This window comes from Paramisgurnus dabryanus, chromosome 3, assembly GCF_030506205.2.
Source record: "Paramisgurnus dabryanus chromosome 3, PD_genome_1.1, whole genome shotgun sequence".
NCBI lineage: Eukaryota > Metazoa > Chordata > Actinopteri > Cypriniformes > Cobitidae > Paramisgurnus > Paramisgurnus dabryanus.
In genome coordinates, this window is record NC_133339.1 from 51,322,362 (window position 1) to 51,349,243 (window position 26,882).

The 26,882-nt window shown below is 39.8% G+C and overlaps 1 protein-coding gene across 3 annotated transcripts in view; it reads left to right on the top strand.

Moving 5' to 3' along the window:
• The window catches only part of cep112 (centrosomal protein 112), a 256,249-nt gene that overhangs the window by 192,510 nt on the left and 36,857 nt on the right, over window positions 1–26,882 (top strand). For all 3 annotated transcript variants that reach the window (XM_073814087.1, XM_073814085.1, XM_073814086.1), the window contains 3 exons: window positions 10,852–10,914; window positions 16,578–16,727; window positions 26,100–26,189. In XM_073814087.1, the coding sequence (XP_073670188.1) occupies window positions 10,852–10,914; window positions 16,578–16,727; window positions 26,100–26,189 (303 nt within the window). The remainder of the gene's footprint in view (window positions 1–10,851; window positions 10,915–16,577; window positions 16,728–26,099; window positions 26,190–26,882) is intronic.

The window sequence follows — 26,882 nt, forward strand, 5'->3', positions numbered from 1 at the left end:
TGGCGAATCATCCCCCTGTTGAAGCTCGGGAAGGACGCCGCTACCAAAACCAGCAATGCAAGCTTGAGAGAACCGCCCCTGACAAATCTCGCGAGAATCACGACTTGCTTTACGGCAACGACGTCACACACGTTAGGCTTGTTCGACTTCGTGCAGCGCTGCAAGAACCGGTAGTCGGATGACGTAAAAGTACCGCGAGAATGATCCGAGACGGCACTTTGACGTCATCCGGCTGTTGGTTCCTGCAGCGCTGCACGAAGTCAAACAAGCCTGTAACAACAAGCCTGTAACAACAACTGCACGCGCGCATTTGAGACGTGATGCTCGATGAGGGAAACAGCTAAGAAAATCCGTTCGGAAGAGAGTAGAAAGCGAAAAAGAGAATCTGACCGAGTTAGGAACCGGACAAGAGTCCCACGCGGTCAGGTTTTTACTCGTTGGCGTGAGCTAATAGACAGCCCTGGATGCAAAAGGGATGCTGATCTGGCGATCTTGTTGATGGACAAGTAAGTAAATCTTTTATTTGTAAATTTGTTTGCGGTCTATGTTGTATGTGGTTGCGCTTGCTTGTAGTGTGTATTTTTTTACTAAGCTGTTCATTCATCCAGTGTTGATAATTAGACCAGTAAAATAACTTCAACAAGGGTCTAGCTAGCTTACGATCATAAGAGCATTTAGCAGACTTGCTAACAAACACTCGTTTCTCTTACATGTTTTTTTTGGCCATCTAAACTCAAGTGTTGTGTTGTGATGTGTACGTAGTCATTTGTCTAATTTCGATTGCTTATGGCCAACGAATAACGGCCAATGTTATGAAATAATGCAACGTATACAATTAACTTTGTCAATACATTTTGTAATGTTTACATTACAATTAAAAAACAAATGAAATTATACAGTAGACATAACGTTAGACTATAGACTGTTTACTTGTGATTAAGCTGCAATCTTGTAAAAACGTAATAAGCCAGCAAACGCGGTAGGCTACTTTTATTATTATATGCCTACTCTACACTTGGCATAAACTTCATATTATCCTATTACCATCATCTGTAGTTTAGTAGACATGCAGTAGCCTAATATTTGTATGAAACTGTGAAACATTCCCTGGTCATTATCTTCGAAGTCCATCTCACGCCCAACACTATCCTAACAGGTACGTACAGAGTGGGCGTGCGAAATTACGACAGTTGCAAGTTTTCCCCAGTGACTCTAGGGGTCGCTGTTTGACAAAAACATCAAACTGCATGGAATGCCTTTAATGTTTTAAAAATAGATTTATGCAAACTTAAAATAATTTGTCTTCTCAACTAAGCCCAAACAAGAATATTGGTTTAAGTATTTCATTAATTGGTGTTTTTACAGTGTGTTTACAGAAAAGCCGCCTTCCTCTCCAGGCAGCACAATCCAGATTCCTGTGGAGCAAAGTCTTAAAACCTCTTCTTAACAGACACACACTACAAAAATGTGAAAAAATGCCTGCTGGCATTGCACTTTTTACAGTACCATCCTAATTTTGCCCATCTTGACAAAATTAATAATCACATTACTTACTGTATTATCCCTCTAGGTCTGCTGCTGTTTATTTGCTTTTTGTTTTTGAAAATGTATACATTGTTTTGTTCTTCTATGCGCACTTGAAAGTTGTGTGTCAGGCATGGTTCTAGGTTTAGATTGTTAAAGAAGTTTGGCAAAGCGATAAATGGTTGTGTTTTATTGTACACACTTCAAAGGCTGTGGACTCACACCAGCATCATTATGATGTGATTACCTGATAGAAGCTCAAGTGCGTTCAGCTCAAAGCAGCCTTTGGAAAAAACACAGTATAATAAATACTTCATTTTACAGTCATGTTTTTCTGTACTGTCTGCATGACAGATTTAGTTGCTCTTGTATATCTGTTTGTCTGTTCCTAGTTCACTCACACAAAGAAAATGCTTTCTACAAACTACTTGCTTCCATATTGTAAGAAACCCTTATGAACTTCATTTTGGGCTCCTATTTACAACATAACACAGAAGTTTTACTTACCGCATGCAACTCATGACCTGGTTGGGACTTTTCACTAAAATCAAGTGAATCAAACACACGCAAAACTCTGTTGCTACCCCGGATAAAAAAAAATGTATCTATTGTTTTCATAAGGCTGGCTTTCTTCTCCTTACATCCAAAAACACATTGTTCATTCGTGCCATTGTTGAGTCTTGAAATTAAACAAAGCTGTCACGTGATGTGATGTTTGTAAGTTCTAGCGTCTCCCGCTGATTGACGGGTGGGCGGGGTTTTCCAGGGAACGTGCCTATAAAAATAAGTGATGCGTATAGAAACCCCTGAAACATCAGCTGTGCCCGTAAATGGAAAAACTTTCCAAAACTTGTGCGATTTCTGGCGAAGTGCATTTGGCACAGAAATACTCTGCAACCCAACTGCATTTTTAACACTTTGCCTACGTTAAGCATGAGGAAACAACTCTATAACTGTGTTAATAAGTCAGAATGCATGAAATACCATTGAACCACCCATTGAAAAGTATTAACCTCTTGATTTTCTTCATTTATTTTAGTTAACAAGAATTCTTAGATATTTATACTGAAAACCAAGACAAAAACACTAAGGCATTTATTTTTTGCAGTGCAAAATTAAGGTAAATGGCAGAATATAATTTTTTTATTGAAAAATTAGTTTAAGCTCCAAATCAATTCATAAGTGCAATAGAGGACATGAAAACACACTGGGTCTCATTCACTTAACAAGCTTACACACAAATTTGTTTCGTGAAATGTGCATGCACACATTTTTATGAAACACTTTTGTACTAAAATTTATTTTAAATTTACAAAAAATATACACAATAATCAAATACTAGGCTATAATTAAAGTGTATATAAAAATGTAATATATCATTAAAGGAATAGTTCACTTTAAAATGAAAATTCTGTCATCATTTACTCATCCTCATGTTGTTCTAAACCTGTATGAATTTCTTTTTTCTTGATGAACACAAAAGAAGATATTTTGAGAAATGATGGTAGACACACAACAGTAAGTGACCATAGACTTCCATAGTAGGAAAAAATTTTTTGGAACACAGTTGATGGTACCCATTAAATTCCATCATTTTTTTATTCCTACTATGGAAGTCTGTGGTCACTTACTGCTGTGTGTTTACCATCATTTCTCAAAATATCTTTTGTGTTCATCAGAAAAAATAAATTCATACAGGTTTAGAACAACATGAGGATGAGTAAATGATGACAGAATTTTCATTTTAAAGTGAACTATCCGTGGAATTTCAATGAATGGTCAGCAAGCTCTTAGACTAAATCTAAAACATCTTAAACTGTGTTCCGAAGATGAACGGAGTTTTGAACAACATGAGGGTGCGTCATTAATGACATTATTTTCATTTTTGGGTGAAATATCCCTTTAAGCAGAAAGTAACAAATTGATAAGGTAAGGATACTAAAACATAAAACCATGTCTGTCTGCATTTGTGATCGTAGAAAAGACAAACAACAAGGGCTATTCTACATTGCTCAAAACTCGTGTTTGAATCGTCAGTGGGAAATTCTTTAAAATGAAAATATAAACTACTTACAGGCTATGAATCAAATGAGCCAGATTGTACTTGCAAAGTTGGAATTGTTCCACTTTTAAGAAAAACCCTTGGTGCACATCCAGTCTTGTACTCTACATTGTTCAGGTCTTTCTCAGTCTTTCATAAAATGTGCAGCACACAATCAAACATTTGAGCTGTACTGTTTTGGAACAGTGTTGTAAATTAAACTTAACCATTGATTTCGTATTGTTTTCTCTATTGGAAGGCCAAACAAAGTAGTTTCTTTGCATACACATTAGGACAGTGTTATTCAAATTTTCCCAGCAGTGTGACATCCAACCGTGGAGGTTTGTTTGAAAGAGGCATTTTTAGGAAGGCGTGGATGAAGCTTCACTTTAAAAAGAACATCTCTTTGCAACTTTATAGATCTTCTATATGCAGCTCTTCACAATCTAAAGACAAAGGAAAACATGAAATCGGATTGTGATTTAAGGACAAATTCATGTGCGTACGCAAATATTGTAAATTAGTTTTTGTGAGTTCAAATGTGCATATAATTAATGTACACAGTTATTAGTAAATGAGACCCAAAGTTCGAAGAAACATCCATGTTTCCTATCAGCAGATTTAATGAAACCTGAGGTCTCTATAGCAACATAACCTTCAGAAACTGATGCTATCCTTTTTATGAATGCTAGTGTTGTTTCTCATCAAAATGAAAGACCCTGTGGGAAAGTCATATACAGTAGTGACTGAAAGGGGTTATGAGTGAAACGTAAAGTGACTGAGGCCTCAGGCTGGGTTTGGCTTTGCAATTGTGTGTGCGTGCGTGCGTGCGTGTGTGTGTGTGTGTGTGTGTTTTGTGCCATTGCCAGAGAAGATGCTGGACCGTGAACATGACATGGTCATTCAACAAAAGACATTCTTTAGATGTGGCAAATAACATTTGTTTTGATATTAGTATATGTATTGCTTCTTTTGAACTGCTTTATAGCCTCATGTATCTGATTTTAAATCAGTAGGGCAGGAGTAAGGATTTCACACAGAGGTCTTCAATGTGTGGTAGTGGTATGCGACGGAATCAATGTAAAGTCAAGAGTTTGCCTGCACATTCAGTCTTAACTTTAAACAAACTTGGCTTGTTGCCCTCGAAAGGAGGTCAAGCTCGAGGCTCATCTGGAACCCCAACTTCAACACTGCTTAAAGAAAAAAAAGAGCGGTGAAGGAGCATGCAGTGCGCATCAAGACAAAGACATGCATGCCTCTATATCAGTGGTTCCCTTTCAATACGGTTCACTTCGCATTGCGTCAGTTAGCTGACGCTATGGGGGGAAACTCCTGTTTACTCCGTGACTGAAGCCTATTGGTTAACGTCTGTACAAAGTACAGACCAATGACGTTTGAACCCGCGCGCGGGAGGAACGCGTCCCTATATAAGCGCGGTTCAATCGTCAGGAGCTCATTATTTTCTCCTTCAGCGCGAACCTCTCGCTGCTCCGAAGAAAAGAAGAAGCCTTACCTCGCCGTTGACAAAAGCCCTGCAGCGGAGTCCAGGCCTAGCGTCTTCCCCTGCCGTTTTCCGGCTGAGAACCGAAGATAGCAGAGTCCAGGTCTAGCGTCTTCCCCTGCCGCTTTCCGGCCGAGAACCGAAGATAGCCTTCGCTTGCCGTGGTACGAGCCCTGTGCAGCGGACACGCCTGACGAGGTCTCCCCTGCGGCCGCCCGGTAAGATCAATATTTTTAATATAAAGCTATAAGCTAAAAGAGCAGGCGCTGTTGTAATAGCGTCCAGCACAGCGGCTCGGTGAGCCTCTCTGCTATGAATTTCCTCCGAGCGCGTTACCGGTCTGGCACCTCCCACGCCGGGACCGCGCTTATGCTTTGGTTGTCTTATCCATGTTTCGTGCTCCCCCTGCTGTTCCTCTCTCGCCGGGATGAACACACGGCGAGCCATGAGACTAGATGGATGCATAGACAAGCACACACGGACTAACCCCCCCTGTGTTCTGTCACACCGCAACCGTTCATGCTTACAGAGTCCCTTCGCTCCTCTCAAATTCAGTGGCGAGATCTCTGGCACATATATTAATCCCCCGAGTGCATCGGGTGATACCGTCACGACGCATGGCTGTTCTGTCTGTGTTGCTGCTCCCCTCTGCCGTTCCTCTCTTGTTGAGATGAACAAGCGGGGAACCGTAGACCTGGATAGATGCATACGACAAGCAAACACGGGCGGTCTGCCCCTGTCTCTGTCATAGCACAGCCACTCGTGCTCCACGCTCGCGGAGTCCCTCGCTCCTTTCCCCACAGTGGTGAGGTCTCTTAACGGCTTAGCTAGCACGCGGTATTACGGCTCGCTGCCTCTAAATGCAGCTGTCCAGTGTTCAACGATTACAGAGCTTCATGCCCCTCCCCTCTGGAGCGGCGCGATCTCATTCGTCTGCTCGATAGGGCCGATTCGCCGCTATTGGAGCACCAAGAACACTCATTATAAGAGAGCTTCATGCCCCTCCCCTCCTGGAGCGGCACGATCTCATTCGTCTGCTCGATAAGGCGGACACGCCTCTATTGGAGCGCTAAAACACTTATTATAGAGCTTTACTGGCCTGAGCCGATCTCACTTCAGATAGCTCATTTTTCGTCTGCCTGGTAATTTCTCTCTGGTTTAGACGGAATCAGAGGCAGAACGAATTTGTTTATAATATACTGAGGCCCGAATACCTCCCTTTATTCAGTCCCGTCCTATATCAGTGCGCTGAATATTGGTACATTCTTATATATATACCCGTTTTTTCTGCCCTTTTAATAAACGGCAAAACCGCGGGCCTCACGGCAGACTTCCTCTCTGCGATGGGTTCAGTCTGACATTAAACCACCTAGACATACTGCTCTGCTCCGTGAGCCGTTCGGTCACCGTCACTACTGAGGCTTGTGCACCTGAACGGCTGAGCTCTGGTCTCCGCAGCACAGCTGCATCAACAGAGAACGAAACTGTCTGGGAGAAAAGGGGTTATGTCGCACCTCGGCTGGACTGCCCTGTAATGTTTTCTGTGTGCTGTTTATCCAAACATACTGTGTAATACTGTCGGCTATGCGACCTCACTATAGTGGTGAACGGTATTTAATTCCTCTAAAAAGAGTAATTTCCGTGCTTACTATACTGTGTATTGACACCCACGGTTGTACGGTGTCTCTAAACACTTTATCGCCTTACTGACAAGCAATCAGTAATACGCACACACGGCCCGCTGTCCATAATTCTATCGACGCTAGCCGAAAAGACCCCGGTTTGGCCATATACTGTGTATTGACACCCCACGACTGTACGGTGTCTCTAACACCTTTCTGCCAAATTCGCTCGCAGCCCACCTCAGTTTCTCCGCTACGATGCTGATGGCGCAAACGAGCACGGTCTTACGGCTGTTATTCTCTCTTCCTAGAGGAAGGACAGCCTCAGACTTTTGCATGGCTCCAAGCGTTTGAATCGCGCCCTCTCCGGACGGCCACTCAAAGGCTTACAGCCAAGCGGTTTATGACGTTTTTCGGCCATATAGCTGATTTATATTAGCGGATCCGAAGACGCTCACACCTCCGCTCCAATACTCGGAGATATTAAGGGTAATATCAACCTCAAGTGAGCTTGCTACCCGCCACAATAAGTTTCAAAGCTTAAAGCGCGCGCACAGTCAGACGCGCGCGGCATCTCGTTTAAGACGGGCACACGTACCCCTCTAACGAGCCTCAGAAAGCTGAATATCGTGGCATTCTGTTCATAAGTCCACTTCAGTTTTACTAAGCAAAGGTCCCGCCCCGAGCTGACGGCCGGGAAGCTTGCTTAAGTTACACACGGCTGCATGAAGTGCTGTCATTACGAGCTAGCCCAGCATTTGCTGTGGGTTGAACACGCTTTACGACGGCAATCAGCCTTCGGCGCGTGGAACGCCGTTTGTCTCATATAAATCACCTTGTACTGTGAATACGGTACATTATGAGGATGATTTAGCACTGCAGCACTCTCGACCGTGTTATTGTGATAATGCGGTCGGGCAATCTACGGTGGTTTCATTATTTACCGAACCAGACTGAGATCTCGCCCCCTGAACAAGCTGACGAGTCATCTCCTTTATAAACTCATTGCATCGCTTTATAAGCTATGTTCAATCAGAGTGATACGCATCTCATGCTTAAACTACCAATATTAACCCATTACGATGGGCGTGCGGAGATGGCATCCGTGGGACACGACCTACATTACGTGCCTTATGACACATTGACACAAGCTGCTAGGACCCCTTTCACGAGGCGTCCTTATGCAAAGTCTGATCCATTCTGTCTAGTGACATTTGAAAGTCAAAACCCCCCGCGAATCGCCGGTGGAACACTTTTCTCCTCACTACAGAGGCACGACGGCTCTCTCCCCTACCTATATCTATGTGGCCGTGATAACAGCGAACCACGCTTTTACGACCGACCATTCATTTAATTCACAAGCCTGTCATCTCTCAGATGCGGACGGCGGCGGTAACAGCAAACCATGCTTTTACAGCTGGCCATTCACTTTATACATAACACTGTCATTTCTCAGATGCGGACGGTGCCCGAGGCACAGCGCTCTGGAACTGTCCAAGGTCCTGTATGACACATACGTCTGACGTACATCAGACGATCAGCTGTTTATCTGCGTCACAGATCACTCACTAGAGCACCTGTCAATACAGGCTATTTATGGATCGTTGACGTTATCACCTCCCGTGACAATTATGCTCACTTGTCTTAGAGCATGGGCATGGTCTTAGAGGTTTCTCATTTGACAATTGTGACACGGCCGGCTGGTCCCCGCCGTCCACGTTGTCAGTTTACAGCTTCGACATCCCTGCTTCGCGCACTACTGAGGTTTGTTGCATTAAAGGTGCGCCCATTAGCTCACCTGTATGCACGATATGGGTTTTAATTATATGCGTCCACCGGGCGCTTAGAGAAGCTCACATGTACACGCTATAACATTTTGGTATACAATAAGATGCGCTTGGGAAAGCTCACCTGTATACACAGCTGTGTTATGCTTTGTGACACATACATTGTTGTTCATCTGTGTACGTTCACGGTGCGTTGGGTGCCCACCGTTACGTTCATCAATCATATCTGTACACATTCACGGCGCGTTGTGTGCACTGATTTATCTATACGCATTCACGGTGCACTGAAGAGTTCACCCGTGTGCGCACAATTTATTATCAGAACACATGACGGCGCGCTCGAGAATCTTGCCGGCCTATGCATTATAACACTCTGATTCATCTATATGCATTCACGATGTATTCAAGTGTTCACCTGTGCCCGTGCAATTTATAGTCAATACACATTTACGGCGCGCTTGGAAAGCTCACCGATCTGTGCACTATAATACTACCTATATGCATCCCGATGCGCTCGAGGGTGCACCGGGGTTCACACTATTGTGGTATCTGTATAATCCCACGCTACGAACCGTTCTGCCGCATATTATAGTCAGATCGGCCGTTCGTGAGCTTCGCAGATCACTCACTACGTATGTCTGTTGCTAACAGTGGTTATTTAGATGGATCGTTGAAACCATCGCACTGGCTCACGCCCCTCTATGAGCTATGTCCTATATAGAGCCCACTCTGTGCGAGTTTGGCTTTTTCATGAACTTGGTCTACAGGGGTATCTATATCTATATTTAATATCTGCTACGCGGCCGGCTGGTCTTCGCCGTCTACGTTGTCAGATTGTACAGCTTAGACGTCCCTGCCCTACGAGCGCAGGTTCTCTCGGCTCAATCATGCACGCTCATGCGTTTTATGTGTACACCACGGTGCGCTCAGCGAGCTCACCAACGTGACTCTGAATTTACTTATCTCGCACAGCCGCGGCGCGCTCGGTACCGTCTTGTGCTATGTTATGTGCCCCCGGTGCGTTTAAAACCCCACCGTGTGCGCGTCAACAATTTATATGGTGCTTACACATTTGCTTTTAAAGCTGTGAATATGCCGGGTATAGGGCCACACGCAGTGTCTCTCCGGTAAGGCACTTCAGTACGTTGTGTATGCACGGCGTGATGGGATTACGTTCCCCCATAGCGTCAGCTAACTGACGCAATGCGAAGTGAACCGTATTGAAAGGGAACGCTTAGGTTACTCACGTAACCCCGGTTCCCTGAAATAACGGGAACGAAGCATTGCGTCTCTTGCCGTGCAACAAACGTCTACGCAGCGAGTGTTATTCGGCTGCGCGCTTCAGTCGAATAATAATGAGCTCCTGACGATTGAACCGCGCTTATATAGGGACGCGTTCCTCCCGCGCGCGGGTTCAAACGTCATTGGTCTGTACTTTGTACAGACGTTAACCAATAGGCTTCAGTCACGGAGTAAACAGGAGTTTCCCCCCATAGCGTCAGCTAACTGACGCAATGCTTCGTTCCCGTTATTTCAGGGAACCGGGGTTACGTGAGTAACCTAAGCGTTCTCAATCCTGGTCCTGGAGGGCCACTGCTCTGCACATTTTGTATGTCTCTCTTATCTGACGGACAATTAGATATCTGCTATTGAGCTGATGATTTCAATCAGCTGTGTTAAACCAGGGAGACATACAAAATGTGCAGAGCAGTGGGCCTCCAGGACCAGGATTGAGAACCACTGCTCTATATGGTATGTGTATCTGGTTTGGGAGCGTGCTTGTGTGAAACGCGGGGCTCTGACGCATTGAGTCACAGTTTTAATCCTGCCCAAATAATCCTGAAAACGGAAATGGTGAAAAACATTTTCAGGATTGATTTAACAGAGACTTTGATGTTTAAACTCTGCCAATATTCTTATTAGTTGTTTTTGAACTGTACAGAGCTGTAGCTAAATAGTTAGGCCTACTACACTTCTGGATTTTAACTGTGATCATTATGGTGGTACTTGGATGTAAACTCTTTGAGAACCACTGCACTAGAGGTTCTAGAGAGTCCAGAGTCTTATTTTGTTGGATTAGTGCACACAGAGGAACTGCACACAGGTCTTCAGTGCACTGATCGTTTTTTTTTTTTGAGGGGGCAGATATTGTTTTCTCTGTGTCCTGTTAGGTGATTATAAGTTGGCATGCGATGAAAGACCCATGTGCTGTGGTGGTGTCAGGTCTGGCTGTTCGCCCAGAGCTCTATCGCCACACGCATGCTTGCCATTCACAGAGGTCATGGCACAGCGTCTTGCATGCACTTCCTAGCAGGCCAGCCAATGCAGTGTCGTGTGTCCTGTGTGTCTGATGGCTTCTTCTCTTTTTCATTACAGAGCAACAGCCAAATGAAGCATCTAGAGAAGGAATACAATCATAGACTGGCCAAGTCTGCACAGGTAAGGAGTTTAAATCTATATATGTATCAATATATTTTAAGATACAGTACTTGCTCACAAGCATATTTCTATGCATATCGTCCTCTTAATTAAACATAAATGTTTTCTTAAATTACAACACAAGCTACTTAACTCTTTCACCGCCAGCGTTTTTAAAAAAAGTTGCCAGCCAGCGCCAGCGTTTTTCATGATTTTCACCAAAGTTTAATGCCTTTCAGAAAATGTTCTTCTTTAAATATAGAAACATACAATATACCAAATGAAAGAACAGACCCTCTGCTTTTAAACAAAAAAAAAAAAGGTTCCATCCTACCTTTAGTGGTTCTTTTGCAATCAGCTTTTGAATATGGGTAGGTGTTTGGCAAAAACACCATATTCTGAGCAAAAAGCAGAGATAATTCCATTTTTATGACGGACTTTTCATAGAGATCCCATTCAGAGCGATCTTTAAAACAGACACGGACATGCAGCCGCTTGCCATAGGGCAATACTTCCGGGTTTAAAAAGTTGCGGAATTATCCGCCACCTGGTGGATAATAGCGGTATTGCGGAAAGACGGAAAATCTCGTCATTGGCGGGGAAGCGTTTTCTCTTAATTGACGAGATATCTCGTCAATGGCGGGGAAAGAGTTAAATAAAGAAAGGCTGTGCCTATAGTGTAACTGAATTGAATGTAACGTCTGACTACAGGAACACAAAAAGTAGCGACCCCTCTTATGTGTTACACATTACATTTCAAATCCTCAAACCTATAGGTATTGTTCATCCTAATATGAAAATTCTGTCATCATTTTCTCACTCTCATGTTGTTACAAACCTGTATAAATTTCTTTGTTTTGATGAACACGAAGGAAGATATTTTGAGGAATGAGTCCCAATCAGTTCCATAGTAAGAAAAATAATATTATGGAAGTGAATGGGGCTCTAAATGGGGCGGTTTGATTACAAATATTTCTCAAAATATCTTCCTTCGTGTTCGTTAGCACGAGACCGAGTAAGTGATGACAACATTTTTGGGTGAACTCTTCCTTTAAAGCATTTAAAGTTTAAAAGAATAACCTTTAATACTTTAAGCCATTTAATAGTGTGCTAGAAGTGTTGTGAAATATTCATCCTCCGTTTTCAGTTAAACACACAGTTTTCCCACAATACAGAGAGTTAAATTGACAAGTTGACAAGCAGATGTTTTGTGAAAACACGGCCATATTAAATTACACAACGCTTGACATCAAAAGAGAGTGTGTGAGGGAGTGAAAGAGTTAATGGGCATTCTCCCATCTACAAATAACCTCTGAGAGAAGCGGCAATTATTCATTACGTTTGGAAGTTCTTTTTGTTTGGTTGAAATATGATCATTGTTTAATACTGACAAAATGCTCCTCCTTCACTTTGAATATGAAGAGATTCATCGCTTGGTCCTATCTTGCCCAAAAATGGAAATTTTGTCATCATAAGACCTCTTTTCTAACAGTTAATTGTTACCATGTCTATTTTGAAAGCAAAATAAGATGTGACGGCTTGACTGAAAGAGAAATCAATCAAAAATTTGATTTTTGTTTTGTTTTCAATTGTTAAAAGCGCTGTATAAATACAATAAAATTTTATTTTTTTATGCAATGTTGCTGCTTGTTTTTTTTTAAGTCTAGATAAAATGCTGTAGTGAAAATATCACATATTGTAGTTACAGTTCTGTCATTATGAGGCAACCTTACTATAGATCTGTGATTTGATTTACATCATCAAGAGGTGTTGTAATTCTTGCAGCAACTTTGATTAACGTAATTCATTTCTGTAATTGCTGACCACAAATTCCTGTGATTCCTAAATGATTGTTCTATCATTGTATTCTACATTTTTGTTAATTAATAATGGATCTTATGAAGTCATCCCTCAGAGAGGCTTTAAGATTTACCTCTCACATCTCTAACATTAGACACAAAAAAAGAGAGGCACACCGCATTTATTTTCAATTAATTCAAGGGACCAGAGTCCGTAATTCCTCAGTTATACCACAAACATCACTCTGGTGCCAACTTTTAAGACATTTGACAGGTCAGATGTGCGGTTTACAGAACAAACCTCTTTAAATCTCATAAAAAAGGGCTGCGGTCTTCACCCCATCATTCAGCACAGTTTTCATGTTCATTCTGATCCCAGAGCCACGGACGGCACAGAGCAAAACAAATGCAGGAGGATTATAGTACTCATTATATTATATTATATCATTTTTATTCTCATTGGGGGCTAAGGGGCCACCCTAATATTAAAACCTTGAATCTCACCTGATTATTACAGCGTCATCAAAACTGAGTCATGGCAACAAAAGTGAGTATATTGTTACCAAAGATGTTGAAAGTATTGATCTCTATATGTATGAAGTGAAGCCTCATCTTTACTTTAGTAATGCCTTTTTTATCACTTCCCTCATAAACAGGTGTCAGTTCAAATCATTTAGATTGCTTTTTGCTGGATAAAGGAAAAGGTTAAATGCACTAAGTTACTAATAAAGAAAGCAACTAACCCCACCTATAATAATGTAGGCTAACCTGCACTCAACTTGAGGCCTACCACATTAAAAGTACTAGTTTCCAGCCTTTAAACAAAATATTTTGGGAATAAACATGAGTATGGTGGGTACCCCCATAAGACTTGATTCAATATGAGCTCTGGACGAGTGTGTCCCTACAGGCAAAACACTTGATGCAACAATCTGTATAGCCAAACAGTGATTAGCATGAGAACTTGTTACCATAATAACAGGGCGTTTGATGCTTTTATGTGGTTCGCCCACTGACAAAATAAGCTTAATCTATCCCTTTGTGTCCGCTCCAAGCGTTCACACCCAACTCCCACACAATCGACGCATTCCAGTAGAACGTTTATAAACAATAAACAATTATTTGTCTCGCCCTGAGCACATGGCCAACTGTACACTGCTGCTCACTTCCCTGCCGTTGAACTAGACTCAATTTCGATAGACCAGTTTTTCTCGTTCTCATTTGAAAGTCCATTTTGTCTTTCTTTGCTCATTTTTAGTTTATGTGTTTGATTTTTATGTGTGATGTAAGAGTGACTGCACTGATGTCTTTCCTTCTTGGCATTGTGAGATTCTCACACTTGCTGATGATCAGTCAAGCCTCGACAAGAAGGATAACCTGATGGCCCGCAGTCAGGGGGATAAAACCGTCTCCAATATTTTGAGTTTAGACTGCGGTACCAAGTTCAACCGCTAGAAGTCAGAGCAGCCTGCCTCTGCTTTTTATAAGTAGTGTTTGTTGATAAAAAAACATTTAAACTTACTTTGTGATATGCTTGAAATCAGGGCTTTGAACCAGATTTTTTCCCAATTGGTCCGTTCCAAACAGAAACAGTATTTTAACATTTCTGGTTTTCTGTTCAACCCTAAAATTGACATTCCTGAACCGGTTAGAACAAAAAATTTAAGTTCCAGAACTGGTTAATAACGTTCCATGTCAGCTGTGGGACATTTAAATAAGTAGGCTGATCATTAGGACATTAAACTTAAATTATTTGTCTACATAATTTTCTTTAAGTTTCTATCTTGTCATCAAACATTAAAAAAGGCTACATTATGTAAACAGCATAACTGTAATTCTGACATGCCTACATTTGTTTCAGCATTATACATGAATTAAGACAAGAACTAATTTCTGCCATGTCGTTTATTGGCAAACAACTTAAACAAATGTTTTTATTAGAAAAAGAATACTGTGGTATTTCAAGATCATTTAGTTTTTTATGTGTCCTTTCAAGAACAAAAAGATTGTGTATGCAACTTTCACCCTATTTAAATTTGTGTATTAATCCAGGAATTGCATGCGTGCCGAACCGTGGGTTGTGATCTGTACTTAATACGGATCAACTGTGATCTGTTACACCACTTGATAGTATTAAAAAAAAAAAACATCTTGAGATACGTGGGATTGAGCATTAGAGACTTGGGCTTGAGTAAGTTAGGCTACTTGCCGGTGTCAAGCTTCTCATTTCTTTGAGTCATCGACAACCTGAAGTGAACTTCAAAAGAGTATTGCACAAAAATCTTGTTAAAGAACGAAAAAATAACAGTATTAACCGTGTATCATTATTTTAAATAAACGATTCTGTTCCGGAACATATATTTATTGAAAGTTTCTGGTTTCGTTTCTGTTCCTTGCAAAACATCAAAAGTTTCTGGTTTTTGTTCTGTGAACCGATTCAAAGCCTTGCTTGTAATATGTATTTTATATAGATGTTATATAGGAGGGTAATTCTCACAAAATCCAGACTTAGAAGGTGTCCAGCATCATATTTTTTTTAAAAGCCCTTGAAGACAATTTTTTTTGCACATATAAGATTGACAGTCTGAACTTACTATAAACATTATTTTTAGAGAATTTAAAACCTATTTCCTATAGAATTATTGCATTTTTTTAGATTACCATTATCAAAATTATCATTACCGCAACATGATATTACATGAAATTTATGCATTTACAAACTCATGTTTCGGTAATGAGAACTAAAAAGTTGTCTAGGTACTATGACAAACAATATTTCAACTTTTATCTGGAGAGAAAAAATAAGAACTGCTTACCTGGTAGCCATCTTGAGTGTCACAGTCAATTATGTCCCTTACAACATATTTTTTTTTTAAATGTTAGTTCCTTGAGGGCTTAAACAATGATTGAAAATTGTTGCGGAGGATGAGAAAAATGGTCTTGGACACATTTATATTCCTTATTATTTACCAATGATCACCAAATACCACATGTTTCTTTACTGTAAATGTTTATAGTATAACATGCACTGAAGCTTTTGATTTTTTTTAGATCTTTTTATTATAAATATTTCCATGTCAAACCCAAATCCAGTCATGGACAAGTTGCAGTAATGAAAATTTTCACCTTAAATGTGGAAAAAAAAATTGGTTTGTATTATGTCATTTGAAATCATGTACAAAATAGTACATGAAGAGATGTTTGTAACTGTATGCTTCTTATTTTGATACTCTTACTTTGCGTTTACTTTTTTTATCAAAATGTTTCATGACACCTCATAAGTCTTATTTCGCGAGAATCACCCAGGGATGCTCCGATACCAAATACCGATTTGTTGTCTTCGTGATCGGCCGATACCAATGCCCAATACTGATTCTTCAAGTTCTTTGTAAAATGTTAACAATTACTGTAAGTTTTGTAATTTGTAAATTGTGATTATAGTGTGTAAAACTAAGCTACAGTAAGGATAATATTCCATACAATGAAATTACAGTAAGGACATCATACTGTAAAACACGTCTACAGTTAGGTAAATACATTTTAGCCTGCGGCCGGCATATGTTTTCAATTGTTTTCAGTGGAAGGGTTTTATCATGATACCACAACGCCACAATCTGCATGCAACAACTGATAGACAAAACCGAAGTATCTCAGCAACCAAAGCGTTTAAATGAAGAAACACTGTCAAGCGTCCACAGTTGGCATCTGCTTCAGCTGCATTTAAATGTTTCGGTGTACTCGCCCCATTAAGCTACTGTAAGGGCAGGTAATAGTGATGCCAGTAACTTAGAAATATAATGAAAAGTCTAACAGTGTAATGGGCAGTGGCCTTTTAATGCAAATGACAAATTCTGAGTTTTGTCACTTTTGAATATGTTCACACAGGTTGTTGCTGAACTGCAGACATCTCTCAGCAGCACAAAGGAAGACAGTCGCAAAACGCAGCAGTTTCTGGAGAGAGAGTTAGAAGAAACCCAGAGACGCTGGGATGAGGAGAGGAAACAGATCAACAGAGATGCTGACCAAAACAGTAAGGTCAGGAACACAATTTCACTTAATAAGATCAACCAAACTAAAATAGATACAGTTTATGAAGTCTTTGACCTAGTGATGGGGACGAGACCGCCTATGCCGAGTCCGTGTCAAGACCGAGTCTTTGAGGAAGCCAGTCCGAGTCGAGACCAAGTCCTTAAGGAGTCGAGGCCGAGTCGAGTCCAAGACCATAAAAACATATCAGTTTTCATATTCATGATTTAATATCACCCCAGTTAATAATCAACAGTTAGGCATACAGACTAAGCTAGATTGGGAATTGTTTAGAGGAGCAGTCTTAAGGTCTTAATATGGACTATACTTTTACTATCATAAAAAAAATCCCTACCACATGCATCATCTTCTGCCTATTTTTCTAGAGATAAATAAACATCTCTGATGGCAGTATCTTTGCATTGCACCATGGGATGTCTTTTTCAAATAATGACCGTCAACATTGCATATTATTATTATTGTTATGTGTTCTGTGTTTTCTTTAAATGAACATAAAAAATGCACTGGTCTCAAGGACTCTGTTTGTAATTACTTCTCACTGTGGTCCAAAACCGAGTCAAGACCGAGTCTTTGAAGGAACGAGTCCGAGACAAGTCCGAGAAAGCTGAAATCGGTCTTGAGACCGGCAAAAATAAAATGAACCGCAGGTAAATTAAATGTTAAATGATATAGTATAGTTTGCAAAGAGATTTGATCTTAGATTGTAGCAAACTGGTCTCTCTTAAGTTTCTTGAGATTTTGTGCTATTCTGTTGTCTTGATCAATCCATCAATGCTGACCAAGTGTCTTCAGGTCTTTTTGGGTGTAAACTGAAACAACACAAAACCCATCCGACATGCTTTTTAGTGCATGACAGTGGAGAGGGATAAAGTCTGGCCCAGGGTTTTATGGGTAGGCATGACTCTTTTTCTTTGGTTTTCTTTTCAAAGAGTTCCTGGGTTTAGGGTTGGTTGGTTGGTTGGTTGGTTGGTTGGTTAGTTGGTTGGTTGGTTGGTTGGTTGGTTTGATTGAAGTGTGGTAGTGACTTTATAAGCATTTTCAAGTGGTGAACTCTGCTTTGAACTGCTCGATTTTGTCACTTGTTTGTCAAGCGCTGATGCTCTCTGTGTTTAGAGTCAAACTTCAAAAAAACATTCTTCGGGAGGGTTGAATGTTTGTATTAGTCTTAACTTTTACATGTATGAGCTTCATGAGCAGAAGATTTATAGCCCTATCAAAGCACTTTCACACTGGCCAAGTAAACGTGAGGCGCGATTACATTCTAGAATGAAAACAATACATTCCTATGGAGCCATTCACACCAGCCATGATCATTCGTGCCACTTTGGCCTGTGAAGAAACAAGCCGCCCAATGAGATTTGAGCTTTAGGTCACGTGCCCGGATTTCAGTTCTGTCACATGTATTGCATTAGTGCTGCAACAGACAGTGAAGAAGGAAAGAATGGTTTGTTCAACCAGTGTGTGTTTAGATGGTAAGTATAAGCGAGTCACACATTGACATTGTCGCTTACTTCAAAGGCGAATTATGAAAGCTTAAGGGCTTGAGAAAAAGTACAATGTGTTCAAATGCAATAATCCCAAACACTGTTCTGATTGCCGTGTCTGTTATCAGATGTCTTTGTTGTTCATAATGCTTCAGATTCTGTTTGTTTGTCAAGTCTGCTAAAGTCCCACTTTCTCCACCCGAAAGCTGTGTATAAAAACTTCTGTTGTCTTTAATTAACTGTATGTCATCAGATAGAGTATTTGTTTTTTTGCTCTATACTGTACTTCTTTTTTTCCCTGGTTTTCCCTGATGCTATGATGGTATAACCTAAACTTTTTCATTTGCTATTGTATGCTACTGTAGGTAACACTAGCTACATTATCATTAGCTGTTTAGCAGCCGTGGTATTTTCTGGTACAATGCATTTAAAGTGTCATGAAACACTAACCAAAACTTTTTAAGATGTTAACAGAGCTAGTTGTGTTGCACATCATAGAAGACCATGTTAGCATCTGTTAATTTCAACATTAGGATAATTTTATGTTTTAGGTGATTGAAATAATATAAGGTTGTATTTGGTGACTGGCACACTCAACTCAGAAATAAAAAAAAAACATAAGATGTACTTTCATGCCTTCAAAACACTCTTTATTCAATATCTTAACCAAAACAGATCTAAACTTTTCACAAATTCACAGGAGATCTTGCTCTGACAAAAAGCACAGATTGCTTGGCCCTGTATGAATATGTAAAGAAGCCGTGTTACAATTAACCCTGCATTATTTTGTGCAAAGAAGTTATTATGAAAAATCTTTCATAACTTAACTTCATTTCATCCCACATCATATATATATTTATTTCTATATTATATAATAACCCACTGGAGTCATTTGTATTACTTCAATGATGAATGCATCTGTGTTTCGAAGCTTCACCATGCCCTCATTTTTAAAAAGATAATATGACAACATGTAAAAGGTTTTGTTTGCGTTCATCTGATGAAATGAAGTCATATACATGTGGGATGACATGAAAGTGAGTAGATGAGAGAATTTTCATATTTGGAAAAACCGTTCCTTTAACCTTTACAACTGACTGTCGTTTTAGCAAAAATATTACAGTGCTAAGACAGCATTAGTGGGATGTTTCATTACTGTTCATTATTATTTAGTAAAACAATTCAATATAAAGCCTTTGGTGTCCTACAGAGTGCTGTTTAGTGATAGATGAGGTGAGACACGAATGAGTGATCAACTATTGTAAATGCAAAAAGTACCATTGCATTATCATTTGTTTATGTTTTATGATAGGAATATTGTGATAAACTGTCATGGTAAATCTAGTAAGCCCTGGTTATTAAGAGTTTTGTCCGCCTTAAACATACTAGATATCTTCAAATACGTATCAGGTACACAGCAAAATCATCAGTGTTAAATGTACAGTGCTGGTGTTTATGTGAGTATCTCCAGACATATAAACGCCAGCAGTGTACATTTAACACTGGTGATTTTGCTGTGTACTGTATCTAATAAGTGTCGTAGCTCTTTACTGCATAAATTTTTTATCCATTTACACTTTCATTCCTGAATCCATGAATTCAGTCTTTTTGTTGCTACACCTTGGGGCTTGGGTTCACTTTTGTGTAGCTTAATTTCTGTCTGGATGTAAATGTGATCCCAATCTCACAAAAAAAAATTATATATGGAGCTATAGCTATGTTACACATTTCGCCGTCTAAAGTTATAAGGCTCTATCTGCGATCTGAGTAGTTTTGAGATGTTGAGCTTCAAATTTTTTGAGTTCCATATAGCAAAACGGATATGGGAAATTAATCTCTTTAAGACATGAAAATGACAGAGACCCTAAATGTAAAATGTGTAAATATACAATATCAAAATCTTGAAAAAGGTCGACTGCAGATCTTTAAAGTGAACAAATATAGGCAGTGTGGTGCACCTTAAGCGTTTGGTGTGATCGGCCCCTATGAAAAAAGGCTAATGTAAGGAAGCTAGCGCTGGTGGCTATAGGCTAGCTCTGCACGCTACTGGGAACTAAAATAAAACAAAAAAGATAAAAGTTGCCTGATATTTGGGCTGCTTTATTTGACAAGGTCACTTGTATAATAGTTGATGGTGATATTTTTATAAACATCGTGTTGCGTAACTTAATTTAGTCTGTGTTTCTGCTGTCTGTTCGGAGACATGATAAAGAAAGCTGATCCTGATTGGTCCTCTTGAGTGCATTCAAAGTGCTGATTGGCTCACCTAATAAAACCAAGTTCAAGTTCGACTTTGTAGACAGAACCTCTTTGTTTTCTTAATAAGAAGTCCTAAATCTACACAATTTGAATAAAACATAATGTAAATAAATTGTCACAGAATCAGACTTGTCTAAATTACGTAAATTTGATGAGTTTTGTTTTTATGATGGTGGGGGGATATGCACGCGTTTGTTTGTAGACACGCGCTTCGGTGTTAATCTAACAGAAATGTCAGCCTGACATTAGGTTTGTTCGACTTCATGCGGCGCCGCACAAACCGACAGGCAGGTGACATCAAAGTACCACGATAGTAATTTAAGAAATCATAAGGAGTCTGATTTCGATTCACTCTCGCGCTATTTTTATGTCATTCGTCTTTTCTGCATTCTTCAACTACATTCTGGACTTATAGTCATCAGTCGAGTACAAAATGCTGTAAAACGCTGAAAACAGTCGTTTATTATAAGTGAACAGAAATCAGATGTCTCTGTATGGATCTGCACTTATCTTAAAGGGACAGTTTCCCTTTTAAAGAATGCTTATGTTTGGGGCATTATGTTAATCGAGCTACAAAAGACTAAAGGAAAGTCACTTCTGTAGTTTCAAAAAGATTCATTATATTTCATTTATAGAATGAAAACAGTGTTATATTCATTTGATTCTATTTCTGTACCTATAGCTACTGTAAGACAATCCCCCATCACTTTTTTGCTGATCCAAAAATGATTTAAACCATTACTCAAAAACCATAATGTAATGAATTTAACCAGTATTGTAAAATTATGTAATTTGAGAGTACATGTAGACATTGAGGTCCACCCTATTTCAAGGTCCACGCAGTTAAACATTTCTGATGAACAGATTACTGCAAAATGAAATTATTGCAGATGTAAAATAGTAAGGGAATGTCACTTGTTACAGATTTGCACATTTATCAACACATTAAACATTAAAACATGGCTCCAGATACTAGTAAAATGCTTACATGCCCATCAGCAAATAAGTATAATAGTTATAATGTATTTATAGGTGTGCGTGCGTAGGGGAGTTGTATGGTGTTGGGTTCCTTCCTTCTTTTTTGTCCTTGGCCAATCACGTGCCTGAAGAATATGTGATTAACTCAAATGTCAGATAGAACCAAATAATTCCAAGGGGGCAATTTATCAGTATTAGACAAAGTCTGATGTAATTACACTGTGACTTCACAGCCACACACTACCGGCCTTTTGTGGTTTTTACTCAACAGGTGGTTGATTTTAGTAGTAAATCATGTTATTGCATATATAGTAATATGAAAATGAGGCCAGAAAAGTGTTTTACTTTTTGTTAGAAGTCTTTAATGAGTTGTGTATTGAAATGTAAATGTTAATCCATTAAAGGGAATAAATGTATCATCCCCAGCCATTCTAGGAATACAGTATTACCGTATGTGTTCTTCATCTCTCCCTTGACCCTGCGATGACCTCTGAGATCATTCAGTGATGATGCTGAGGTCTGACACAGACTCTTACAGCCACAGGAATGACGAGTTAGCAGATCTGCTATGATTTGAGGATGATAACCTTCATGTGCTTTGGCTCTGAATGGAGTTGACTGTGGGTTTGGGAAGTGGGTTGCTGATAAATGGGCGTACAGTATGAGCCATGGGGCTGATTCCCAGAAACCCTTTGAACCCTGTATCACAGGAAATGCATCCCGAGACCTCCCGTAAAACACAGAGCAGCTCGATGTGCCACACGCTTCTGTTGGTCACTCACATCTGAGCACATCTACCGTCATCTGGGGGTGGTTGTTGAGACATTGCTATGCAGATGATAAGGTGTTGAATTGGTATTTTAATATATATATATAATATCTGTATATCTGAAACAGATATTTTTTTAATTCTAATTTTGTGTTGTGTATGTCTATATATCGGGGTGCTTTGGATCTGTTAGTCAATACAAAGAGTATTAAACTTGTGCTCAGACTGAACTTTGTTGCATTTCAATGATTTAATATGTGACCCGTGCTGGCAAAATGAGTTGGATTTAGCAATTAAAAAAAGGGTTATTTATATATTGGCATTTTCCTGTTAAAAAAACTTTTAAATGATGTATGAATGTTTGGAATCTAAGCAAAATGACAGAGCTACACCTGTTTAAAGTTGACAGAGTCAGCAAAGTAACTTTTGAGAAAAATCAAGTTAAAGATTTTTGAATGCTGAAAAACAAAATCACTGCTTCGATATCTTAAAATTACTGTTAAAACTGATAGATTTAGCACACACAAAGTTAAAAACATTTTATTGTTTGATTAAAGACAGGCAGCTTTACTGTAATGCAAGGATCTAATATATCATTACACATCAGATATCTTCCCCAGGTAACCAAACATTCACTGAAGACATAACAGATTATTGGTCCTACCTGCATGAATTATTGTCAAAACATATTTTTAAAACTCTAATTTTGTGTTGTGTAGATGTCTATATATCCGGGTTGCGTGCTTGCATCTATGCATGCTTCGGATCTATCAGTCAGATTGAGGAAGATGCCTCTTTATGAAGAGCCCAATGTAAAGTGTCTCTATCTTGCCTGCAAACCCCCTTGGTTGGTTATGTGACTGAAAACGTTCAATTACTAGTGACTATCAACAAAACTATTAGTAAACCTATATAGCAAGCAATACTACTAAAATCTGGCTTCAATTTTGTTTATAGTGTTTGTTTTTGTAATTTGTGTTTTTCTTGAAGGATTTATGAAGGACCTGCTGGCACAGAAAATCATAGATGCTATTGTACAGTGATTGTTTTTAACTCTTTCCCTACATTCTGCATAGGATCTCTATGAGAAGTCCTTTACAAAAATGCATTTATCTCAGATTTTTGCTTACAATTTTGTATTTTTGAAGAAACATACCCATATTTGAGAGGTGATAAAAGAGAACAAATGAAGGTAGGATGAAAGGGTTCATTTTAGTTTGAAAGCAGAGGGTTTTGTTCTTTCATTTAATATATTGTATGGTTTTATATTTAAAGAAGAACATTTTCTAAAAAATGTTAAACTTTGGTAAAAATCATAAAAATGCAGGCGCAGGCAACTTAAAAAAAACCAAAGAGTTAAGGATTGTAAGCAGCCTTTATTGTGTCAGAACCACAACACGCCAAAGCAGAAATGAAATAAAGCATGTTTTGTGTAGCTCAAACACTTCTTTGAAGAGCCACAAACCCAATATCTGCCTCACAAACATTTAGCAGCTAGCTACCAGATTGTGAGATTGTGAGACTCTCTAACCTCATATTTTCAGTTTTCTAGCATATCCTCCCCACATAACTTTCACACACTGTTCTGATTTAACCCCATTTACCATTTTTAAACACATGAATCCACATTTGCGTAACACATATCAGGTGCCACTGACTAAAGCAAAGTTTTTGGCCTGTTTTAAAATGTTTATTAAACTAAAATTATTTTTGCCTAGTTTTGTATGACTATTGTTCTGTCTGGTCACGTGTTACTTAAAGGTGAAGTTTGCAATATGTAAACAGTGGCCTACAGAGAGTTAAAGTATAGCATAATCCTCTCTGTTATCTCTGTGAGTGTCTTGCAAAGCTTACTGTGTTGTTCAACCACATTAGGACATTTATCCCTGTGCAGATACTTTTAGATTTTTGGCAGGTTTACTAAACTAATAACTTCATTTCTGTGAATTTTTTTTATTTGATATTTTAAAAGCTTCTGAAATATAAAGAGCTCGGTAGCGCTAACAAAACATAGGTCTCTCTCTCTCTGTCCCTCTCTTTTTTTTACTTTTCTATTGCCTTTACCCAAGGGAAACATACTTGTCTTATCGTTTGAGGTGGACCACCCAGAAGAAATGACTCAGGTCTCACCTTTGTGTATGTGTGTGTTTGAGCTTTTTAGCTCAGAACTTGCATATCGACATATATGCAGGTCTGTACGTGTGTGTGTGTGTGTGTGTGTGTGTGTGTGTGTGTGTGTTTTAGTAATCTATGGGGATAAACAGCTGTTGAATAAACCAAGAAACCCAAAACAGAGTCAGCTGGCATGGGTCTCACTTTCTTCCCCTTTCTTTACCCCCAGGAAATCAAATGTTCCACGTTTGCCGCTTGTTTAGATTGATTCAACTCTGGCCGGTTGATAAAGAGCGTATCGCCCTGGCCATCTGGACCCTGTTTGGAGAGATTCACCATAGAAAATCACACGTTCACGCAGAGAGGAACAACAGCTGTAAGACTGCTATGCTTCCCTTGGCCCTTTGGAAGTTTTTTAGGGAAGACACATGCAAACGTTATCAAGGTGTATCTTGAGTCGTGCAGATGTTGGGGGTCTAAAATATCTAGAGAAAGCTGTCTTTTGGTTTTCCATACATTTTAATGGTCATTAAAGATGGGTTCAAATTTATTAGGGGTTTCTTCTAAAGTGAATATCTCTTTAAAATGCAAGGCTGCTTTTAAATAGTGTTAGCCAGTATTAGCAGGGGCAAACTGGCCAATGCTAAGCGGCTGAACTATGTGCACTCGGTCCGGTACAGAAGATCAAATGAACAGAGCACTGGCCCCCAAATCCTGACTGTTTTGGGTGCCTTGTCTTAACTTTTATCCTGTCTGGAAGGACCTGATGCGCTTCCCAAGAAAACATCAGGACGCAGAGATCGCCCGCAATGACTCAATCCGGCTGTTTATTAATGTGAGCTGCAGATGACATGGTCCTTTCATGACAAAGACAGAGGTATTTTCAAGCCCTCACCCCACCCTGACTTGACTGTTTCGCAAATCTGCTAGGAACCACATGAAAGACTCGGCTCATAACTGTCAGCGCTCCTACGGGAAACAACACCAAACAAAGCCTGTTACAGTTCTGGGGTCTGCTGGCATTCGGGTTGAGGCTTTGTTGTGTAGGAAAAGAGTTTCTTCAGACCCGACATAGTTTATGCAGAAGTTGTGTGATGTAATATGTGAATGCAAACGCTTCTAGTTATGTTAGATTGATTATGGAATTTGTGTTCAAAAATGAACGTTTTGGGTTATGTGTTTCAGGGTGTGTAAGGTGCTATAGAAGGTGAAAGTATGCCGCAGTGTGCCAGATGCACAGTACACATTAAATGATCTGTCACTCTTAGCCTCTACTGTCATTGTTTGGTTTTCAAGTCAGTAAAAAGGTCAGGTCTTTGTTTTTGGAGAACCAGAGCAATTTTGGTAAAAAGCGATATGACAGGATCACCTGCCGTGCAGACATCCTGAAGATTCATAGGCATCCCGTCCTGTCAGATATCGGCCCTCAGATCACATGGCCAGAGCCCCTTTGACCATTTCATCACACTGTTTTTCCTACTTGTCACAGAGAATATTGGAAACTGAAGAGTACAGATGTGTGCTGGAAACATCTGGTTGAATGTGGCAGGAACTGTGCTTGTTTTTCACCACGATTGGTTTCAGAGACAAAACCCTTGCCCAGTAAGGGGTGTTACGCTGCTCAGAATGCTTGCAGTTTGGTGCCTTTGATATCCTACGAAATGGATCTGATATACAGTGCACATGGCTTTATTGACAACATGGTCTCTTTTCTTTACTGCAATCTAACTTTGTCTGATCCTCGATTTTCTCTTTCAGGTTCTTCAGGAACGTGTGGAGACTCTACAGAAACACCTTCACATCGCTGAAAAGAAGTTGATGAGCCGAGAGCTTGAACATCAGGAACAGGTAAGGTTACAAACAGCTTACACCCTAAAGGGCCAGAACCAAGCAGCGTTTTTAGTGAGTCAGTGATATGTGCCCCCCGTACACATTTTACACATTTCAGAGGATCCGGCTTCAAGAGACAGGGCCCTGGGCCAGGAATAAAATTCACAATAATAACAGGCCACTTTGACCTTGAGTTCATGAAAGTGAGAGAAAATGAGCTATTTTATCTGATTGATAATTGTGTGTGTGTCTCTGGACCCGGTAGGATGTAGATACTCCCTTGTGTCCTGAAAACCTCTGGTGACCATTTCTGGGCCACAAGGACAGTTGTTGAGATATACCTGGTCTGAATATCTAAAGCAGGGCTAGTTAACTGGTGGCCCTTCGATCATCTTTATACGGCCGGGCGGTCATCTTTGTCTGATTTAAAATCAGTGTGGTTACTTTAACCTTTCCACTGTACATTACAAATGACGGATGAAAAAACGGAAAGAGAGTCAGAAATGGGCTGCATGGGAACCATAATTATCAGATCCATTTTGAGCTGTAGATGCATAAAAAATAAATTTGTGCGACTAAACCACGTGACACGCTGACATGGAAGTGATGTATTTCAGTGTGTTCCAATCAAAACACTGTGTCAAAGTGAAAATTATTCATCTTTTTTTACTTTATCAGTGGCACTTGAATCCTTAAAAATGATTGATTACT